At 29.2% G+C, this 18264-nt stretch overlaps 3 protein-coding genes across 3 annotated transcripts; 2 read left to right on the top strand and 1 right to left on the bottom strand.

Annotated features, from left to right (window-relative positions):
- Positions 1-122: 122 nt before the first annotated feature.
- On the bottom strand, positions 123-2023 carry LOC123299090 (NADH dehydrogenase [ubiquinone] 1 alpha subcomplex subunit 11). Its single transcript, XM_044881312.1, has 2 exons — positions 1885-2023; positions 123-687 (listed from the first exon to the last, which is right to left on the bottom strand). Exon 2 carries the CDS (start codon positions 683-685, stop codon positions 188-190), a length of 498 nt encoding a protein of 165 aa, XP_044737247.1. The 5' UTR covers positions 686-687; positions 1885-2023; the 3' UTR covers positions 123-187.
- A 1079-nt stretch (positions 2024-3102) lies between these two features.
- Positions 3103-4361, top strand: LOC123298015 (F-actin-capping protein subunit alpha). The gene has a single exon (XM_044879878.1). It carries the CDS (start codon positions 3223-3225, stop codon positions 4129-4131), a length of 909 nt encoding a protein of 302 aa, XP_044735813.1. The 5' UTR covers positions 3103-3222; the 3' UTR covers positions 4132-4361.
- Positions 4362-11590: 7229 nt separating this feature from the next.
- Positions 11591-18182, top strand: LOC123298082 (NEDD4-binding protein 1-like). The gene is made up of 5 exons (XM_044879985.1): positions 11591-11674; positions 14246-15709; positions 16797-17018; positions 17732-17935; positions 18120-18182. Coding segments are annotated over exons 1-5 (1911 nt in total). The 5' UTR covers positions 11591-11654; the 3' UTR covers positions 18121-18182.
- Positions 18183-18264: the final 82 nt, after the last annotated feature.

Here is an 18264-nt window from a genome sequence, read left to right on the forward strand (position 1 = left end):
TTATCTCGAAAACAAATTTATATAATTTATGAAACAATAGCTTTAATAAAAATAATATGATAAGTAGTTACGAAAACGATTTAACACAATTCATTAAATAAAATAACAATAAAACTGTACAATTTGGCCAAATTAAATAATTTTATTAAAGAATCTACAAATAATTACAAGTATTCAACTATTATTTTTATTTTGCCCCTGTTGTCCAGTTTCCTGGTGTATGTTTAATTAAAGAATAATCTGTTTTAAATGAATTTACCGTATTGAAAGCTCTTGTTTTTGGTTCACTGAAGAAAGTCCATCCATTTTGAACAGAATCTTTCTTAACGATGGCAGCAGCACTAAGTATAATACAGCCCCACATTGCAGATACAGCAGATTTACGCCAAGCTCCAAATACACCACCAGCAGCCAGGGATCCAAGAACATAGTTCAGTTTATCATCTTTTTGCCTATAATTTGTTGCTATGTATGTTGTGGTAGTAAATGCGGCAGCCATTCCCATGAGTGGGAATGTAAAATAAGCGTAGCGTCCTAACGTGCTACCGTATCCTTTAGGTTTAGATAATGTTAATACATCCATGGTTGCGGCACCTACTCCAACAACGCCGGCATACTTTAATGTAACAAGTAATTTTTTAAAGGCATCATGACCTTCTGGAGAATCGTAATATTTATAACCCATTTCTAAAAACAAAATGAATTTTTTTTTATACAAATGATATAAGTTTAATCAACACCAAGGTTATTGTGATCAGTCTGATTAAGCCATTCAAAGATCTGTGGACGGTATTGGACCGTATATATGGATTTTAATACTAATAAAGACACTATCTAGCGATAGAAAAAAAAAATGGTTTGTAAAACCCATAGATACATAATATTTAACGGAAATGTATGTTCACAATTTTGTAAACCATACGCACATATAAAAGAGTATAGCACATTAAAATCGATAATAAAGTAGGTATCTTAGAGTGGCTGCCCTGGGGTGAGACACATAGACCATAGGGTCCGTTGTGATACCGAAAAAGGGTTGGCCCATCCCCGGCCACTACTCCATGTACCATTTGGAGCTGTTTAAGAGCCTAACCTAAGGTATCTTTTGCCTTTCCATACAATGAAAAAATCAACTTAGTTGTTCATATATGGTTTCCATTTTTTTACTCGTGGTGCTGACATCTTACGAGTTAAAAACGAATAATATCACAGCGAATTTATCTAATACCTCTATACTTAAATTCTATAATTCGTTCTACCTACTTTTTATAGAGTTGGTAAAGATAAATTTGTTAATAAAGAAAATTAAGATTTTGGGCTATGATAACTTGAATGTTGAATTTATGGAAAAAAATTTACTATTCTCGTGGTTTTTTGTGTGTGCTAAGGATTGTTCAAGAAGATTTTACCACTTAAATCGGGAAGAAACATATTAAGAATATCATATAAAAGCATTTGCTGAGTGGTAAAAGAACTTACTCCATTCCTACTTCTAGCTATATTCCCGTGTGCAATTGAGAACATACACTTATTGCAGTATTATCAGAGGTAAGTAAAAAGAATCAAATAATTTACGTTAAAATATGGGTTCGGCGTCCAAGAATAAGATCAAAGCATTTTAACAGTGGAATTGCTAGCTATTAAATCAAAATATTATTTTTAAATAATTATAAGCGAATAGAAAATTTGTGTTTTTGTATTCATAAGTAATATGTTTTAAACATATTACTTGTAAATGAATTACTAAACATTGGATTAATTTTATTATTTTATTAATCCAATGTTGAAAAAATGTATAAACCTATTTTAATGATTCTGGAGGAATAAAACAATTTTCTCTAAAGATATTTTCAAAGTTATATTAAATAATAAAATAAACGATACCTTATATATTTCGAATTATTATTATATAACCTTTTACAATCTTTTTTTATTCCATAACTGTCAAATGAACGAGCTGTCTTGTCTACTGAGTAAATCACAGAGTAAATATTATTCGTTAGGCGTTGCGCATATAGGCTAGTTTTAGTATAAAGAGCTTGTAAAACATTGAAATTAAAAATATTTTCAAAATTAGGAAAAACTGAAACGTACTTTTTCAATTAAAAAATAATAATAATTGTAGTTATTGCGTTGGAAATTGTTAAAATAAGTGAAGATATTAATCTCTACTCCGGAATATGAATGATATTTAAACGAGTAACTGTAGTCAGAGAATATATCGGTAAATAGTCTCTGTTGTATAGTTTAACTTAATAATCTTTCGTCAGTATATTCGCAAGCTAGTTGTCTCAAATGGTAGATCCAATTACACTTGATTATATTCTTCAGATTTCCATTTTTAAGAGACCTGATGACCTGATATAAAAAAGGCGTTTTGAATAGTTACGGTTTCTTTGGTTACAAAATGATATGGATTCAGGATTTGAAGAAATAAGATGACAATTTAGGTTTTTTTTTTTTATGTAATAATCTCTCAGAGGAGATATGTCGATGATGAAAAATGAAAATTTAGTTATTATTTACTTTTAGCGCGTTATACTTGAATTACATGTATGTTATTCTGAACGTATGTATATGTTTTGGTTAAGATTATTTCGAACATAGAGATAATACTATAGAGCTATCTAGAGACATAGGAAAGGCAAAAATTGTAGTTGTTCTTCCCTTTCCTGTCTCGCAGCCAATTATAATTGCAACTACAATCAAGCACGCAAGCGACAACACATATTTTGTATATAGTATTATAGTTATAGCAAGTATGGGAGAGACAAAGGCAGCTATACCGTCTGTCTTGTATATCTCTCTCTACTGCTATCAAACTGTTTGGTGGTGACTTTTCATCTCTATAGTATTATCTCTATGGTTTTGAACTATGTTAGATTAAGTTGGCTTAGGGACATTCAGTTTACCCTATAAATTTTAATCGATATTAATACAAAATTTTTTTTTATATTTGCCCACAGCTCCCAATATGTAAGGTATATGACATATGATTCAATTTGCTCACGTAAAGCTTATGTAAAAATGTAAGAGTTCTTATGTATAACATTGGCATAATTCGGTTTTTTATGTGTGATACCAAGAACACTACATTATCAACATCAATATTAAACAAACTCCCTACTATTAGCAGCATATCTGACCATAGAATAAAATACTGAAGATCTACCAAAGAAATAGATATTAATCATCAAACATGCTACCATAAAATTGACGCATATGAACTTGGCGATGACAAGTCAACCCAACCTAGTAAACATGGCGGCGGACGGTGATGAGTTGATAACGGATCAAGAAAAAGTTCGTATTGTATCTGATTTTATAATACATTCACCCCCAGGTGAATTTAATGAAGTTTTTAACGATGTGCGTGTGTTGTTAAATAATGATAGTTTGCTTCGGGAAGGTGCAAGTAGTGCTTTTGCTCAATACAATAAAGATCAACTTACTCCGGTAAAAATAGAAGGATCGGATGTTCAAGTACTGATAACAGAACATAATGAGCTTGGTGGTAATCGCTTTTTTGATGCTCGCACAAAACAATCATTTAAATACGATCATCTTAGAAAAGAGGCTACAGAATATCAACCCTATGAAGTAGACCAGGTCGCTGAACCCTGGCGTTCTGCATTGGAATTAGAATTTACAAATTACACTCAAAGCCATTATAAACAGGGTGTATGTAGTGTTTTTGGTAAAAGTCAACCAGGTGGGACAATAATCCTTACTGCATGCATCGAGGATCATCAATTTCAACCTAAAAACTTTTGGAATGGTCGCTGGCGATCACAATGGATATTGACGTTAAATGGTGGCTCTGTTTCTGAATTAAAAGGAGTGCTTAAAGTTCAAGTACACTATTACGAAGATGGTAACGTTCAATTGGTTAGTTCCAAAGATGTTAAAGAAGCTGTTACCGTAAGCAACGAAACAGCAACAGCTCGTGAAATGATACGAATAGTTGAAGAAGCTGAAAATAGTTATCAGACTGCAATATCTGAAAACTATCAAACAATGTCTGAAACAACATTCAAAGCGTTACGTAGACAACTGCCTGTAATTCGATCGAAAATCGATTGGAACAAGATTGTATCTTATAGCATTGGGAAAGAATTAAAAAGCCAATGATGAATACGCCTATATTATATTTTTTAATAACCTTCACAGGTGTAGGCATAATGTACGAGCCAAACTTCCCTTAAAAATACAGCCTTAAAATATTTTGGGAAGTGTTGTATAGTACAGTGTAATTGTATATTTAAAACAAAAAAAATATGTCACTTCACGTTTGTTTTACGCAGCAATTGGTTTCCTCTAACGGTGGCGAAAACATTTTCAAACAAGTGCTATATTTAAAAAAAAAAGGAATGTTATTATATGTATATATATATTATTTAAAAAAATTTTATTTGTTGCTAATTAATTAACATTCACGATATTAATTAAATCAACATTAGAAAAAAACCATCAATCGATCATTTAAAAAAAAATTATTATTATGTCAGGATGGGTATCTAATGTTAACATTTTATTTTTTTTTTTTAAGTATTATACAGTGTGTCCCCGGATAGAGGTAACTATACTTGTAAATTTCCTTATTTTGCATTTTAAGAAAAAATCATTCTTTATAAGAAGCTTTGCTTATTCTGAAAAGTATGTAGGTATACTTAAAACTTCTAAATAATGGATAGGGTAGCCAAAAATTTGGTATCACTATTTTTTTTTTTGGGTAAACAACCCTTCGTTTTTAAAAGTTGACAAAATGTTACTTAAAAAAGTTACTCGAAATTAACACTTATGACTCTATACAAAATATCAAGAAGATCTTTCCAACTTTGACAATTCCATTCTTATTGAATGTTTATCCGAGAAAATAAATTGTCTTTTTAATTTTCTAAACTAGTAAACAAAAAATTACACTCTCGGATAGTACATGTTAATTGATTTATTATAATTTTCTTTCTTACGTTTTTTTTTTTTTTTATAATTAGAGCTTTTGTTCAAAAATGATGCTATAATTAAAGTACACGGATCTTCTTGATATTTTGTATAGAGTCATAATTTTTAATTGCGAGTAACTTTTTTTAGTAACATTTCGCCAACTTATAAAAAAGAAGGATAGTTTACCAAAAATAAAAATAGTGATTCCAAATTTATGGCTACCCTGTACATTATGAAGAAGTTTACCTACATACTTTTTAGTATAAGCAAAACTTCTTAAAAAGAATGACTTTTTTTCTTAAAATACAAAATAAGGAAATTTACAAGTATAGTTACCTCTATCCGGGGACACACTGTAAAATATTTTTATGATTTTCATTTAAATTTTTTACTATTTTTATTCGCATTATTTTCTTTAGAAAAACATTTTTTGTTTAATGTTGCAATGAAATTTCAATAAATTGAATACATTTAGCATTTAAAATATAATCGATATAAAAGATTAATCGATTTATTGATATTTTATTGTACTTTTTAACTCATTCTATGTCATCATTTTCTCTCATAACCAATTCACACAAAAAAAGGTTTCTAACCACTTTTAATAACTGATCGACAAAATTATTGCACACATACTAAAATATATTTTTCTTACTATTTTTATTGTGCTGAATCGGTACTAAAAATTTCATTATTGAGTCAATGTTTTAATGCATACTAAATGTGGTTTCGCCCCTTTCAGAATTTGTTTTTAGTTTTAAAAAAATCGAATAGATATTTTAAAAAATTTACACAAATCTCGACTCGTAATATAATTTCAAATATAACAAAGAAACAAATTTTTCCTCTTTTTTTTTTTTTGGAAAATAGCAGTGATAATAAATTAAAATATGTTGATCAGTGTAATCTTAATCTTAAAACGTGTTCATACTTAGAAAATTATCGAAAAATCGTTGTTTTCGTCAATATTTGATTCGTACATTCACAACAATGTAAATAATAAATATAAAAGAAACTTTAAAGAAAAGTTGTAAACAAAATGTCGCAACCCCAAACACAAAAATATAAACCTAATAGAGTAAATGTTAAATTTAGATATCCATATCTACGGGATGTTTCACTTAAGTGTAAACCCAATTTATATTAACTAACTAGCTTGATACCCACTCGCTTCGCTGGGTTTAAAAGTAAAGACTTGTAAAGATCACCGTGTTATAGCCTTCATCTCTGTTGCTCTCACTCATCCCTCTTCCATAACACTCGAAATAAGGGATAGGATTGTTTTACACAGGTATAAAATATATGTACAGTTTTCAATTGTTTTTCATAATTCATTGAGTAAATTAGAACTTATTACTTAAGTATACATAAGTATATTCTAAGACTTTCAAATCAAACGTTCGTTTTATGCCACTCTATTCGATTTTAAAGCTAAGGTATCAATGCCACGAGAAAAAAATGTAAACCATACTTAATCAATTCAGCTGATTTTTTCATTGAATGATAAGGCAAAAGATACCTACTCTTTTATATATGAATGGTATGTACGTATGGTTTACAAGATTGTAAACAAATATTATGTATCTTTGGGCGTTGCAAACTATAGTTTTTTTTTCTATCACCAGATAGAGTCTTTCTTAGTATTAAAATCCAATACATATTAATTTATAATTTTTACTTGGATATAATCATTTTAATTCCACCCAAATATCAAGCTTGTCACAAAAACATTTCGTGTAATAGTTCTCGAGATATTTTGTTAATATAGATTAAGCCAACTTAAATGAAACATTCGTTATAATTATAATATAATATATATAACTAAAATAATATTGTAACATTTCTTAAGAAAACGTTATTAAATTAGCCTGCAACTGTGCAATATTAAGGGAGCTCTGTGTTCAGCACAAAATGAAGAATTCTATGAGCTCTGTAATTAAATAGCTTCAATCTAATAATTTTATTTTTTAATTCTAGTAAAATCAAAATTATTGCATAAAAGAAAACAAACTTTAGCTTAATGTAGTTATTAGATTTAACTGTTAAAAAACACACAAACAAAACAAAAAAAAAATCAAAATCTTATTTTGAATAAAAACAATAATTTAAATTGAATTTATTAAAAATTTTGATGAAAACCCTTGTGCTTTTTTTCAAATTCCTTAATAATACAATTTAAGAAAAAAAAAATATTATGAGCTAATTTGTTATTTTTCTATGTTAATATTTATATAATATATATTAGTTAAGAATTTTCATTAAAAATTATTTATAATTGAAAATATGGGTTTTTTAATAAATAAATTAAATTTCTAAAATTATGCAAATCGACACATTTTGATTTTTTGTGTAGATTTAAAGTCGTATATAGGAAGCAAAAATATTACTGATTTAGTGTTAGTTAATTTCGCAGAAGAAGCCATGAATATCGTATTAGTTTATGGGAATCAAACAATTCAGACAAAAAATGAATTCTCACGGTGCGTGGAAACATGAAATGATACAAATCTTCCATTTAAATATATATAAACAACAATCTAACATGTAACAAAAAATGGGAATCGTAAAAAATAGAAAAGATAAGAATTTAAACTTTATTGAAAAAAAAATTGTTTAAATTTTTTCCTCTCTTTGAACATCAAAATATCATCATCCCATAAAATATTCATTTAACTTCTGTGTTACTATATCGGCCCTCTTTTTTAATTATAATAGACAAATCGTTGATAACGGGAATCAAAACTCTCAGTTTCAAGCAAAAAAACGCTACAATGTTTAAGCAAAATTGAATCTTGACTGATTTAAAAAAAAATTTATGAATTTATTTCGAAATTTAATCAGAATGGCTTTTCTGTTATATTATACAGAATGGCTTTGCCGATATGAGATGCTTTGCCGGCATAGCCTAAGAGAACTACCATGCCTTCCATTTACTGATTCTAAATATTTTGTTAAGGTCAGTACTTCGATGGGTAGGATAATAGTCTTACTTGGTAAGTCGCAATGGCTAAGGCTAGGCTTTCGCTAGTTACTTTTTTTAAATTATAAAAGGTATTGTTGATTAAATAACAATAGTCAATACAAAATATTTTTTTAAAAACAATTATTATAAATTAAATCAATTTTGTGTGCATAAAAGTTTTTGTTATGTATAATTTGTCAATATTTTCAATATTATTATTTAACTCAAGTAATTTAATAAGGTGTTTGATAAAAATTTTTATCTATAATATTGCGATAAAAATATATCGATTTCATATTGTAAATTGTTATGTGTTTAATAAAGACGGCCTCACATGAACAATTAAAAACTATTTAGCTCTTAATGTAGTGAGAGCGGTAAATATTCGATCGTAATAAAATCTCCTGATAACACTAAAATTCGATTTAAAAATAAATCAACACGGCAACATGAGGCCAGTATTTTAAGAGGCATTCTGGCTTTATATAGATTAAAGACATTAGTGCTTTTTTGAGGGGGGCGGGGTAGATATTTACCTTAAAAACAATTCAGTTCTCGGTCAGTTACATGTGAAAATGAAAATTGACTCAATTGAGCAACTGTTATGTCTAAAAACACGACCAGAAAGATAAAATTAGCTTTTTGTACATAGATGTTTTGTTTTTCATGAGATCTACCTATGAATACTATCTTTTGAACTTGTATATCATGCAAAAACGCTAAAATTAAAAGTATTTTTAATTAATACAATAAGAGAAATCCATACATCAGAAATTTATTTAAAAAAAATTCTCTACAAATAAAACGCTTTGTCCGGATTGACTGATGAATCAACGCATAGCATAAACCGCTGCTCGTAGAGATCATCTGAAAATTGGAATTGTGTTCTTTGTATGACGTAGACATACGATAAGAGAGAATTTTCCGAAATTCTACTCCTAAGGGGATGAAAAACGGAGGTAAAAACAAGTTGTTTCCTTTATCCCATTATCTCATTTGAACTTAGTGGTAAAGATAGTCACAGTCATCTTTACAATTTTATTTGTCTGTGGGGGATGCAAAATACTTCTCACTATCAGTGAAAATCAGTATTTCATTGGAAATGTTGTTTTGACAATTAAAGCGGCTAACCAATCTAATATTTACAGAAAATAAATACTCATTTAGGCAAATTTAAATGGAAATGAAAGAAACTGTCAAGTAGTAATGCCAACTAAGCATAGTTTGAGATAAGCGATAAAAATATACGATAAAAAATGACGTAAACTTAAATATGTACACAATATTAAATATGTAGGACATATTTGGTATGTTTTTCTTAACATACAACCCGAATAAAAAAATTAATCATTTTTTAATTAAATAAAAAAATCTATTTATGGTGATTCTTGATTAAAGGCCAATGTTCATAAATCCGATCGAAAACGACTTAATAATTTTCTACACATAAAATTAAATAAAAAGGTAATAAATAAATGTTGTAGACATATTTTTGTAAATAATTTTTAGATGAAAATAATTGAAACAATATTTTTTAATCATATTTTTTAATCAATTATATTTTGTATTTTTGTTGAGATATAATTAATTAATTTTGATGTAACCCATTTGATTCTGTAGTATGCTATAATTATTATTTTTGAATTATATATTGATGATCGAACTGAACCTACCTTGTTAGTATTGACGGTTGTATGGGTTATTTTTTAAATAAAATATTAAAAATTCTATTGTTCTTTTTTGTTTTTTTAGTAATTACGTTAATTTTTATACTTTGATATCTGAAATATATTTGAGTATATTAAGTTTAGTCCTAAGTTTGTAACGCTTATAAATATTGATGCTACAAACAAAATTTTGGTATAAGTGTTCATAAAATCACCTAATTAGTCCATCTTCGGTTGCCCGTCTGTTCGTCCGTGATCTCAATAATCAAAAATGAAAAGCGATGTCAAATTATATTGTTGTATGCTTCAATGATTCTACTATACCATTTATGAGAAAAACCTTTGTATTTATAGATTTTGCACGCTCAATTCCAGCCAGCTTCTGATTTATTTACAAAATAATTTATTTAAGCAATTGACATCTCAGTTCAGTAAACTTCAATAAAGTAATTCGTACTAAATTGTTGGAGCGATTTATTCCGATAAATTGGTAATAGTGTATAGCAGGCAGAGTTTGTGCGAAGAATTAAATATCAAAGCATGTATTAGATACACATGTTTCGAATTTCAGTATTTCTAAATATAATCAAAGAGTAGTACACTGCGTGAACTGTAACGCAAATAATTTCAGTATGTATTCAACGATATAAATAATGCTAACATTTTTTAAATAGTGTGTGTTTTCAAATACTACATAACTACAGTACAGTGTCACTAATGCGGTACTATTGAAACCAGGGACTGTCGGATTAATGGGATTGTATAAACAAATCATAGTTTTTTTTGAGTGGATGTACTCTTTCAGTCGTAGGGAGCAGTGTGGATAGCACGGGTGCAGAGTGTCGCATTGCCGAGCATATCGAACTATAGAAATTGAGTGGATACTGGATTACTAGGACTTGACGTGCTTATAAAATATTTATATTAAATTTGGTAGGTTTAAAAGAATATTCGAAAAAAGAAAAAAATTATGATGAACAAGTGAAAACAAACAATTGACTGAGTTAATTGTTGAAATACCATGTATAGTCAGTGTTGATTATACTGTCACTTTACACATTCTGGCACGTCACACAAACATAACTGATATTCCCATATATTCCGTCCTCACGGGTAAACAGTGATGTTTTCATAAAATGTTTCAAACAAAAGTTGTTTATTTTTTATAAGGAACATTTTTTACATTTAAACTTTTGTTCTATCTCTAGCGATTTACAAAATACTTTTTTTGAGACTATATAGACTGCACCTTGTGTAGTCCGCCACCAAATTAGCAAAGGGTAACATTCATAATAAGAGTAATCACTATAGCTAATTCTTACTGATGATGACTACTTGGTAGTCGAAAATACGTATTTTAAAAATACAAAAACCTGATCTAGGAAATTGGGACAAAAAATCGAAATTTATTTAACTGATGACTTGTTTAATTCACTCACAGATGTCGGGACTATATTTCGCAATATATCTAAAGTTTGGAAAACACATTGAGTAACTTTTCAAGTATATGAAGTACTAGGAATCATTTTTTTTACAATTACCTAGAGCGGTATTTGAGTTCTAATACATAAAACTAATTTATTTTAGGGCCCTCTATTTTTGTATAGAGAATCTGTAACAAAAAGTTCATATTTCAAAATTATATCCTGTCGTAACCCAGGGTTTGGAGCTGGAGAACCGACTTTGTTATTATTCAACTTTCATTCAATTTCATTAAAAATATTGAGCACGAATGTTTTCAATTTTTACAACATAATGTTTTGTTAAGTTCGACCTTGATTTAACTGTTTCCAAACTTTTTGGATATGGTGTATAAGTTTTAATAAAATGACGTATATGGTTTGCATTTATTTAAAATTTTAACAATTAAAAAATTTAACGATTTTTATATTTTCTTTCAACTAAACCATATAAATAACTTAAAGTCATTTTAACACGGTTCGCGGTCATTTCTGCATAGTAAAAATTTGTTAGAATTCATAAACTGTTTTGAAATGATCTACAAGTAAAATTTGCAACTAGTTTAATCAAGTAAACAAATTTGTTTGGTAATCAAAACAAAATATTTTAGAAACTTCACAATGAGTTCTTCAAAAATGAGGTAAAAATTTAAACATTTTAATTTTATTTTACTATATTTGGTAATCGTTTTCTATATTCACTTTTTCATGTAAGTAAACACAATTATGTAAAATTATTATTCTATTTCGAGAAAATTGAGAACATATGTACAAGAATTAATAAAAATTTTAACCATTTCCCTCCTAACTTTCAACGAAAATATCAATCTGTATATATTTGTTAAAATGAGGGTATGAGTTAAAATTTCGTTTAAAATCGTTTTTTAGGAGATTTATAAATCGATTGGGCATCCCATTGATTGGAGTAGATTTAGGTATTAAAGTTGAAAATATATTTGAAATATGCCGAAACGCACGGGATATGTAGCGACATAATATTTATTACTTCTAGCTTCTACCAAAAAACTTTTCGCACTAAAACTATAGCAACAAGAGTCAAGAGATGTTTTCGCCAAAAGAATCTCACAGAAAAACCGTATAGTCCAATAACTTTATTCATTACAGTCTGCGCCAAATCCGGTAGTTCCGATTTTAAGCAGACAGGATTTTAAATAATCCAAGTTTGTGACCTTTGGCACTGAACGCAACTTTGTCAAAAATCGAAAAACCCATAAAAATTTCAGCTTTTTTCAGATTTTGGCGATTAAAACCCTAAAGGACTATAGTTTTTGATACTACCTTTTCAAGACATTTTTCAATTAGACTAAATTTGCTTCAATATGAGACTAGAATTATCTCTGTAGACCAAATAGTTTCCGAAATAAAGTCTTTGAAAGTATATCATTTTCGTAAATTATCTCGGAAACTATTGGGTTTGCGGAGACAATTCTAGTCTCATATTATAGCAAATTTAGTCTTCTTTAAAAACATCTTGAAAAGGTACTATCAAAAACTAGTCCTGCATCTTTAGAATCGCTAAAATCTGAAAAAAGAAATTTTCGAAATTTCACGGTTTTTCGATTTTTGACATATTGCGAAACATACACCCAAACACCTGCCTTCATTCGGAGGGGAGATATACACCCAAAAAATTTTCCAAAGAAAAAAAAGCGTTTCATAAATGCAGAGAGGTGAAGTTTGGAAAAAAGTGCAAATAAACCCATCCCTATCTATTATAGGCCTATTATATCAGCCGATGTCGAAAAAGCCTTTACAGATTGTTTTTAATTTTGGAGGATTTTATCTCTCTCCGTGTGGGTTATTATGTGCGTTATTATTTTACGAGTTCGAGTCTTCGTGAAAAACGGCATATAGAAACAAATTTTTCCTCGTATATTTCCCGGACCATTTCGCAAATTACCATTTTTTTAAATATTTAAAATAAAAATTTGGTTTTTTTGAATTAGATGTACCTCTGTGTCACAAAAAATGCACGTGTTTTACCATTCTAACTGCCATAGCTATGACATATGTGAATTACATGAACTGTTATAGTAATAACACTTAGAATGGTTCAACTTTGTGTTTATTTTGACTTATGAAACTTTGAAACTGTGTTTATTTTGACTTAAGACAGTGCGTATCGAAACTTCATAAATTTGTATTGATGCATACAGTATATTATTGAAATTGCAATTAAAATTACAAATTTATGAAAAGAATTTAAAGTATAGTTCTATCAAACCAAAGTGGCACTGAGCAAGAGAGAGTGTAGATATGAGTGCGTATACATATATATCTCTTTCTAGGTGCCACTTTGGTTTGATTGGACTTCCCACTACTATATTTTATCTATGGATAGGATTCTAAAATATAATGTCACAATCGCAAGGTTAAAATGTCAAAAAAATTTCGGGTATATCGGTAAAAGTAAACAGATGTTCAAGTCGTACGTAATAATCAAGGCCTATAAAGTTAGCAGAATCGCACTAGAGGAATTGAAAAAGAGGAACTTCTCCCGCCTATTTTTGTAAGGATTTTGTGCATTTACATTCAGTACGTGATACTGAACATATTTAAATAATAAAATAACTCTTGCATTGAAATAAGTTCATAATCATGGAAGAAAATGTAGATTGTGTATTTTGTGCATTTAACCTTCTACCGCGTCTGGGGGATTGTTAGCCTCTTCGGATTGGTTTACCTTTTTCAATATTGACTTAAAATGGTCATTTGAACACTCTGTGTAAATTTCAGCTTTTATACTTTAACGTGAGAGAGCTCGGGTACTGCGCCCCTAATTACCTGATACCTACCGAAGGCACCGTTAGTTAAGGTTTTTAGGCCCCAAAGATTGTTCCCTACACCAGTGAGAATACGGAAAAAAAATTTCAGTTTATACTTTAACGTATGACTGCAGGCAGGCGCTGGCTTTTAGTCCATTATGGTGCTGCTAACCTTATAGATCTTAATAATCAAAATTTAAACGAACGTATATTTTACCGCCATATCTGTCACATATGATGAGAACTTGTCTCAACTTGTTTTTGTTTCTTGTCAGTTACATTTTACATGGTTATTTACTTTATTTTTTTCAAAGGATATAACCTTTGAAAATAATTTTTGTATGGTTTTAATATTCTACAATTTGTTTTTTATTTTTTACTTTTCATATTTTAATTTGAAATTTTTAATCAAATGGTGCGTACAAGACGTTATATTTATAGTCCACGAGATGGTCAAGATTTAAATCTATCTAGTAAAGAAAAACGACTTTCTTTACTAAATCAATCAAGAAACTTAACTATTGAACTAGATAAAAGTATCGAACAACCGAAGAAAAAGTCCAAAAAAAATGACAAAAGTCAATTCAAAGAATTAATACCAAAATCACCAACCACAACTGCAAATACACCGATCAATGACAAGAAAAAAAATAGAAAACAGAAGAAGAAAATTTCACCTCGAAGAAGTATATTTAACAAATCACTTAGTTCAAAAAGTATCGATAGCTTAAAAGCATTAAAAAGAGCTTTAAATAAATCTTTAAATAAAATGAATCAGAATAAAAAATATAAAAACTCGTTTAATTCAAGTTCGGAAAAGGTAATCAAAAAGAAAAAACGTCAACATTCATTGGAAGTAAGTTCAGAAAATGCCGTGAAAAAGAAAAGACGAAAAATAGAACCATTTGTTACCAGTACACCATTAAATAAAGGAATCGTTAAGAGAGTAAATAGGCGTAAAAATAAGAATAAAAAGAATAAAACAGTTCATAAAGATCAGACATCTATATATAATCCTGAATATCATTTACATTCAACGTTAAAATTATCAGAGAATAGAGAATTAACTGATAATAGAGATATCATCGATATTACGTCACCACAACCGAAAAACCATCCATTTGTAACACTATCCGAGACACCAATAAATCAACACTTATCAATTAATTTAACACCAAATATTTATAAAAAATTAGCTTTAAATATGCCAGATATTATTGAGATTGATGATGACGAAGAAGTTCAAACACCAGGGGGACCAGAAATAGATTATGTTAATTTATTATCACCAAGTGTAAATGGAGACGAGTCTGTAAAAGATGATGATAGTTGTATAATCATTGATGATACTCCAAATAAAACAGCAGGAACACAAATGACACCAAGATCATCGTATCACCACGATCGTGTTATTGAAATTGGAACACAAATAACACCTCATCAAACGAATGTATCAACAAATACATCAAAATTCACTTATAGTCAAGTTGTGGGTACTAAATCGGTGCAAACTGTAACTACTTCTAATAATAATGTTGTCACACAAAGTACCAGCACATCAATTACACAAATATCAAAGAATCTACATCAAAGTACAAGTCCAGCTCAGAAGAAACAACCGAAAGAACAACAACAGCAGCGAATTACACCACAAAATTTTAATTTTCAACAAAATAATGGTGTTATTTCGGATTTTGTTCAACGGATTAAACAGTTAGAGGATCAATTTATTAAACATGCATTGTTACCACAAAACGAACAAAATACGCAAAATAATCAAACAAATAGTAATTATAATCCGAAATTCGGTTCTAATATTTATAATCCGAAACAAGTTGTTAAAAGAGGTTTAAGATTAATTGTAATTGATGGAAGTAATGTTGCAATGGGGTAAGTTTCTTATTAAATTTAAAATTATTTATGCTAATAAGTTATCTAAATAACGAAAAATTTTCTAAATACGACTATTTTGAATTAAATAAGTTTCATTGGTCCTGGTAGACAGTGGCGTCCCGAGCTTAACTTGTATCCGGGGCACTATACTTTTTTGCCAATCCCTCCTTCCCCATTTAAAAACCATATCATATTATATGTGAAATATAATCGCTAGTACGGCAGCCTGAATGTCTCACTGTTCATTTACAAGAAAGTGGCGTTACACTAGCTTATTTTTTAAATGTGTACTACCCACAAGTCATGGATATAGGAATATTTTAAAAGGGATGGAGTATAACCGAGTGGGTGAGTCTCACTCAGGGGGGAGGGGCAGTGCCTACTTTCTATTGGCTGTTAACTAGGCACATGCTGAAAGTATGCTCAAAGCCTTCTTTAAGTGTTTTTGATTCGTTTGTAAGCATGGAAACATGTTTGACATATAGTTGACGTGTGTGGACAACATAAATAAATAATTATATATTCAAAAGAAAAGTAAAATTTGTAAAGAAAAAACGTGAAGTATTTATGCTTGTTTTAAAACAATTTTTTCAACGATATAAGTAACCTAAACGCAACAATATTCTATTCAATTTAGTGAATATTCAATCTTCAATCCTAGCGTTACAACTATTATAAGTTAACTAATGAAATTCAAAAGAAGTCTTAAGAATGTCTCGAAAATACGTCAATTAATTTTCAATACTAAATTTTAACGTATTATAGAATTTTTAAAATATGAAATTAATGTAAAAATTTATTTGGGGAAATTATTACTTATTTATGTATTGAATTATGTACCCGTGAACCTAATCTTAAAAGTGAAGTTTTATTTTTATTATTTTACGAATTATTTACATAGAAAGATTTTTTGCTCGGACCAATCTACAACACACACAGAATTCGCTACCCATTTAAATTTTCCCGCAATTGAAAGTGCGAACAGCCGGAACCAATCAAAAGCAGACATATTGCTTGAGGCAATCTAAAACCATAGATATAGATTTATTAATATTTTTGTTAAATTATGATTTATATATTTCAGCCATTCAAATGGGAAATATTTTTCATGTGAAGGATTAAAAATTTGTATCGATTATTTCTTAAAACGGGGACACGAAGTAAAAGCTTTTGTACCTCAATATCGTCGTCAACATCATCAAAGTTCAAATCCAGAGCTTTTAGAACATTTAGCCAAGTGTAATTTAGTCATATTTACACCATCCAGACAAGTTAATGGTCGGCTGATTATTCCCTATGATGATAGGTAATTAATTTCCGCAATAAATAATTTTTATATTAAGGTAGTTTGTTACCCAAATCACTTAAACAAACTCACTCAAATATGACCCCCCCCCATGTTTTTTTTTTATTAATTCACAAGAAAATGAAGAAAAGTACGTCCGAAGGAAGAATGAACTTGTTGAATTGTTTTTTTAATTGTTAAATATGTTTTTAATTTTTGTAAGGTAACATTGGTAAATATGCCCTACAAAGTTGTACTTTTATAAATGGAGGTGATAAGCTTTTATAAGCCTAAATTGATATTTAGTAATATGTGGGAAAAGTATACTGCTGGATCAGCACTATACCATCTGAGCTATTGGGCTCTACAATAGCTGTATTTCGTTGGTGAAAATACAACTTTGTAGGAACCATTTACCAACATTTGGTAAATTTCAATTCTTCTCGTTTCTTCTATATTCAAAGTGGCTGCATATTACGGTGTCTATATAACACCATCGCTTTCTTAGAAACACGGTATTGTGAGCCAATAATAGTTGAAATTCATGAGCATCCCCAGGACGATCAGCGCCTCGAGGGAATAGGGAAGTGGTGATCAGCGCAGCTTTCCTCTTTTTAACCTGGATTTACCATTTATATATTTGACTTAGTGTTTGTTTATGCAAAATAATAAGAGCTGAGTACGCTCACTTACATCCCTAAAACATTAAACTATAATCATGAAATTATTTGTAGGTATATAGTTCAATGTGCAGCTGAACGAGGAGGTGTAATAGTATCAAATGATAACTACCGAGACTTATTAGCAGAAAATCCAGCATGGCGTGAAACAATTACAAAACGATTATTAATGTGGACATGGTGTGGGGACATGATAATGTTTCCAATTGATCCATGTGGACGAGGTGGTCCTTCACTTGATTCCTTCTTACGTTTCTAGTGTGTATATATATTTAATATTTATGATTCATAGAGACCAGGTGTTTCTGTCTTCCCATCCTTTTCATTTCCATGTTTCCATTTTCATTTTTAAGTTTAAATTATGTATATACTTTGTTTAAGACTTTAAAAACCATTTATTTATTATTGATAAAACTAAAAATACTTTTATTCTTAAGAATAGATGAATTTGAAATTGGTTCTTTTGTTAAGTTTGTTGTTTGAGTCACAAAAGTACGTTCACTTTACATACTGGAAATTTTTGAAAACATAATTGATACAGAAGATATTAAGTACAACGAAATTGTTAGAAAATGGACAATATTATA

Source organism: Chrysoperla carnea, chromosome 4 (assembly GCF_905475395.1).
Source record: "Chrysoperla carnea chromosome 4, inChrCarn1.1, whole genome shotgun sequence".
Lineage (NCBI taxonomy): Eukaryota > Metazoa > Arthropoda > Insecta > Neuroptera > Chrysopidae > Chrysoperla > Chrysoperla carnea.

Bases quoted from the DNA above. Each gene is read 5' to 3' on its own strand.
- LOC123299090 (XM_044881312.1), bottom strand. From the start codon at position 685: ATGGGTTATAAATATTACGATTCTCCAGAAGGTCATGATGCCTTTAAA.
- LOC123298015 (XM_044879878.1), top strand. From the start codon at position 3,223: ATGAACTTGGCGATGACAAGTCAACCCAACCTAGTAAACATGGCGGCG.
- LOC123298082 (XM_044879985.1), top strand. From the start codon at position 11,655: ATGAGTTCTTCAAAAATGAG. The intron at 11,675-14,245 runs GTAAAAATTTAA...GGTGCGTACAAG, and splicing joins ATGAGTTCTTCAAAAATGAG to ACGTTATATTTATAGTCCAC. The intron at 15,710-16,796 runs GTAAGTTTCTTA...TATATATTTCAG, and splicing joins GGAAGTAATGTTGCAATGGG to CCATTCAAATGGGAAATATT.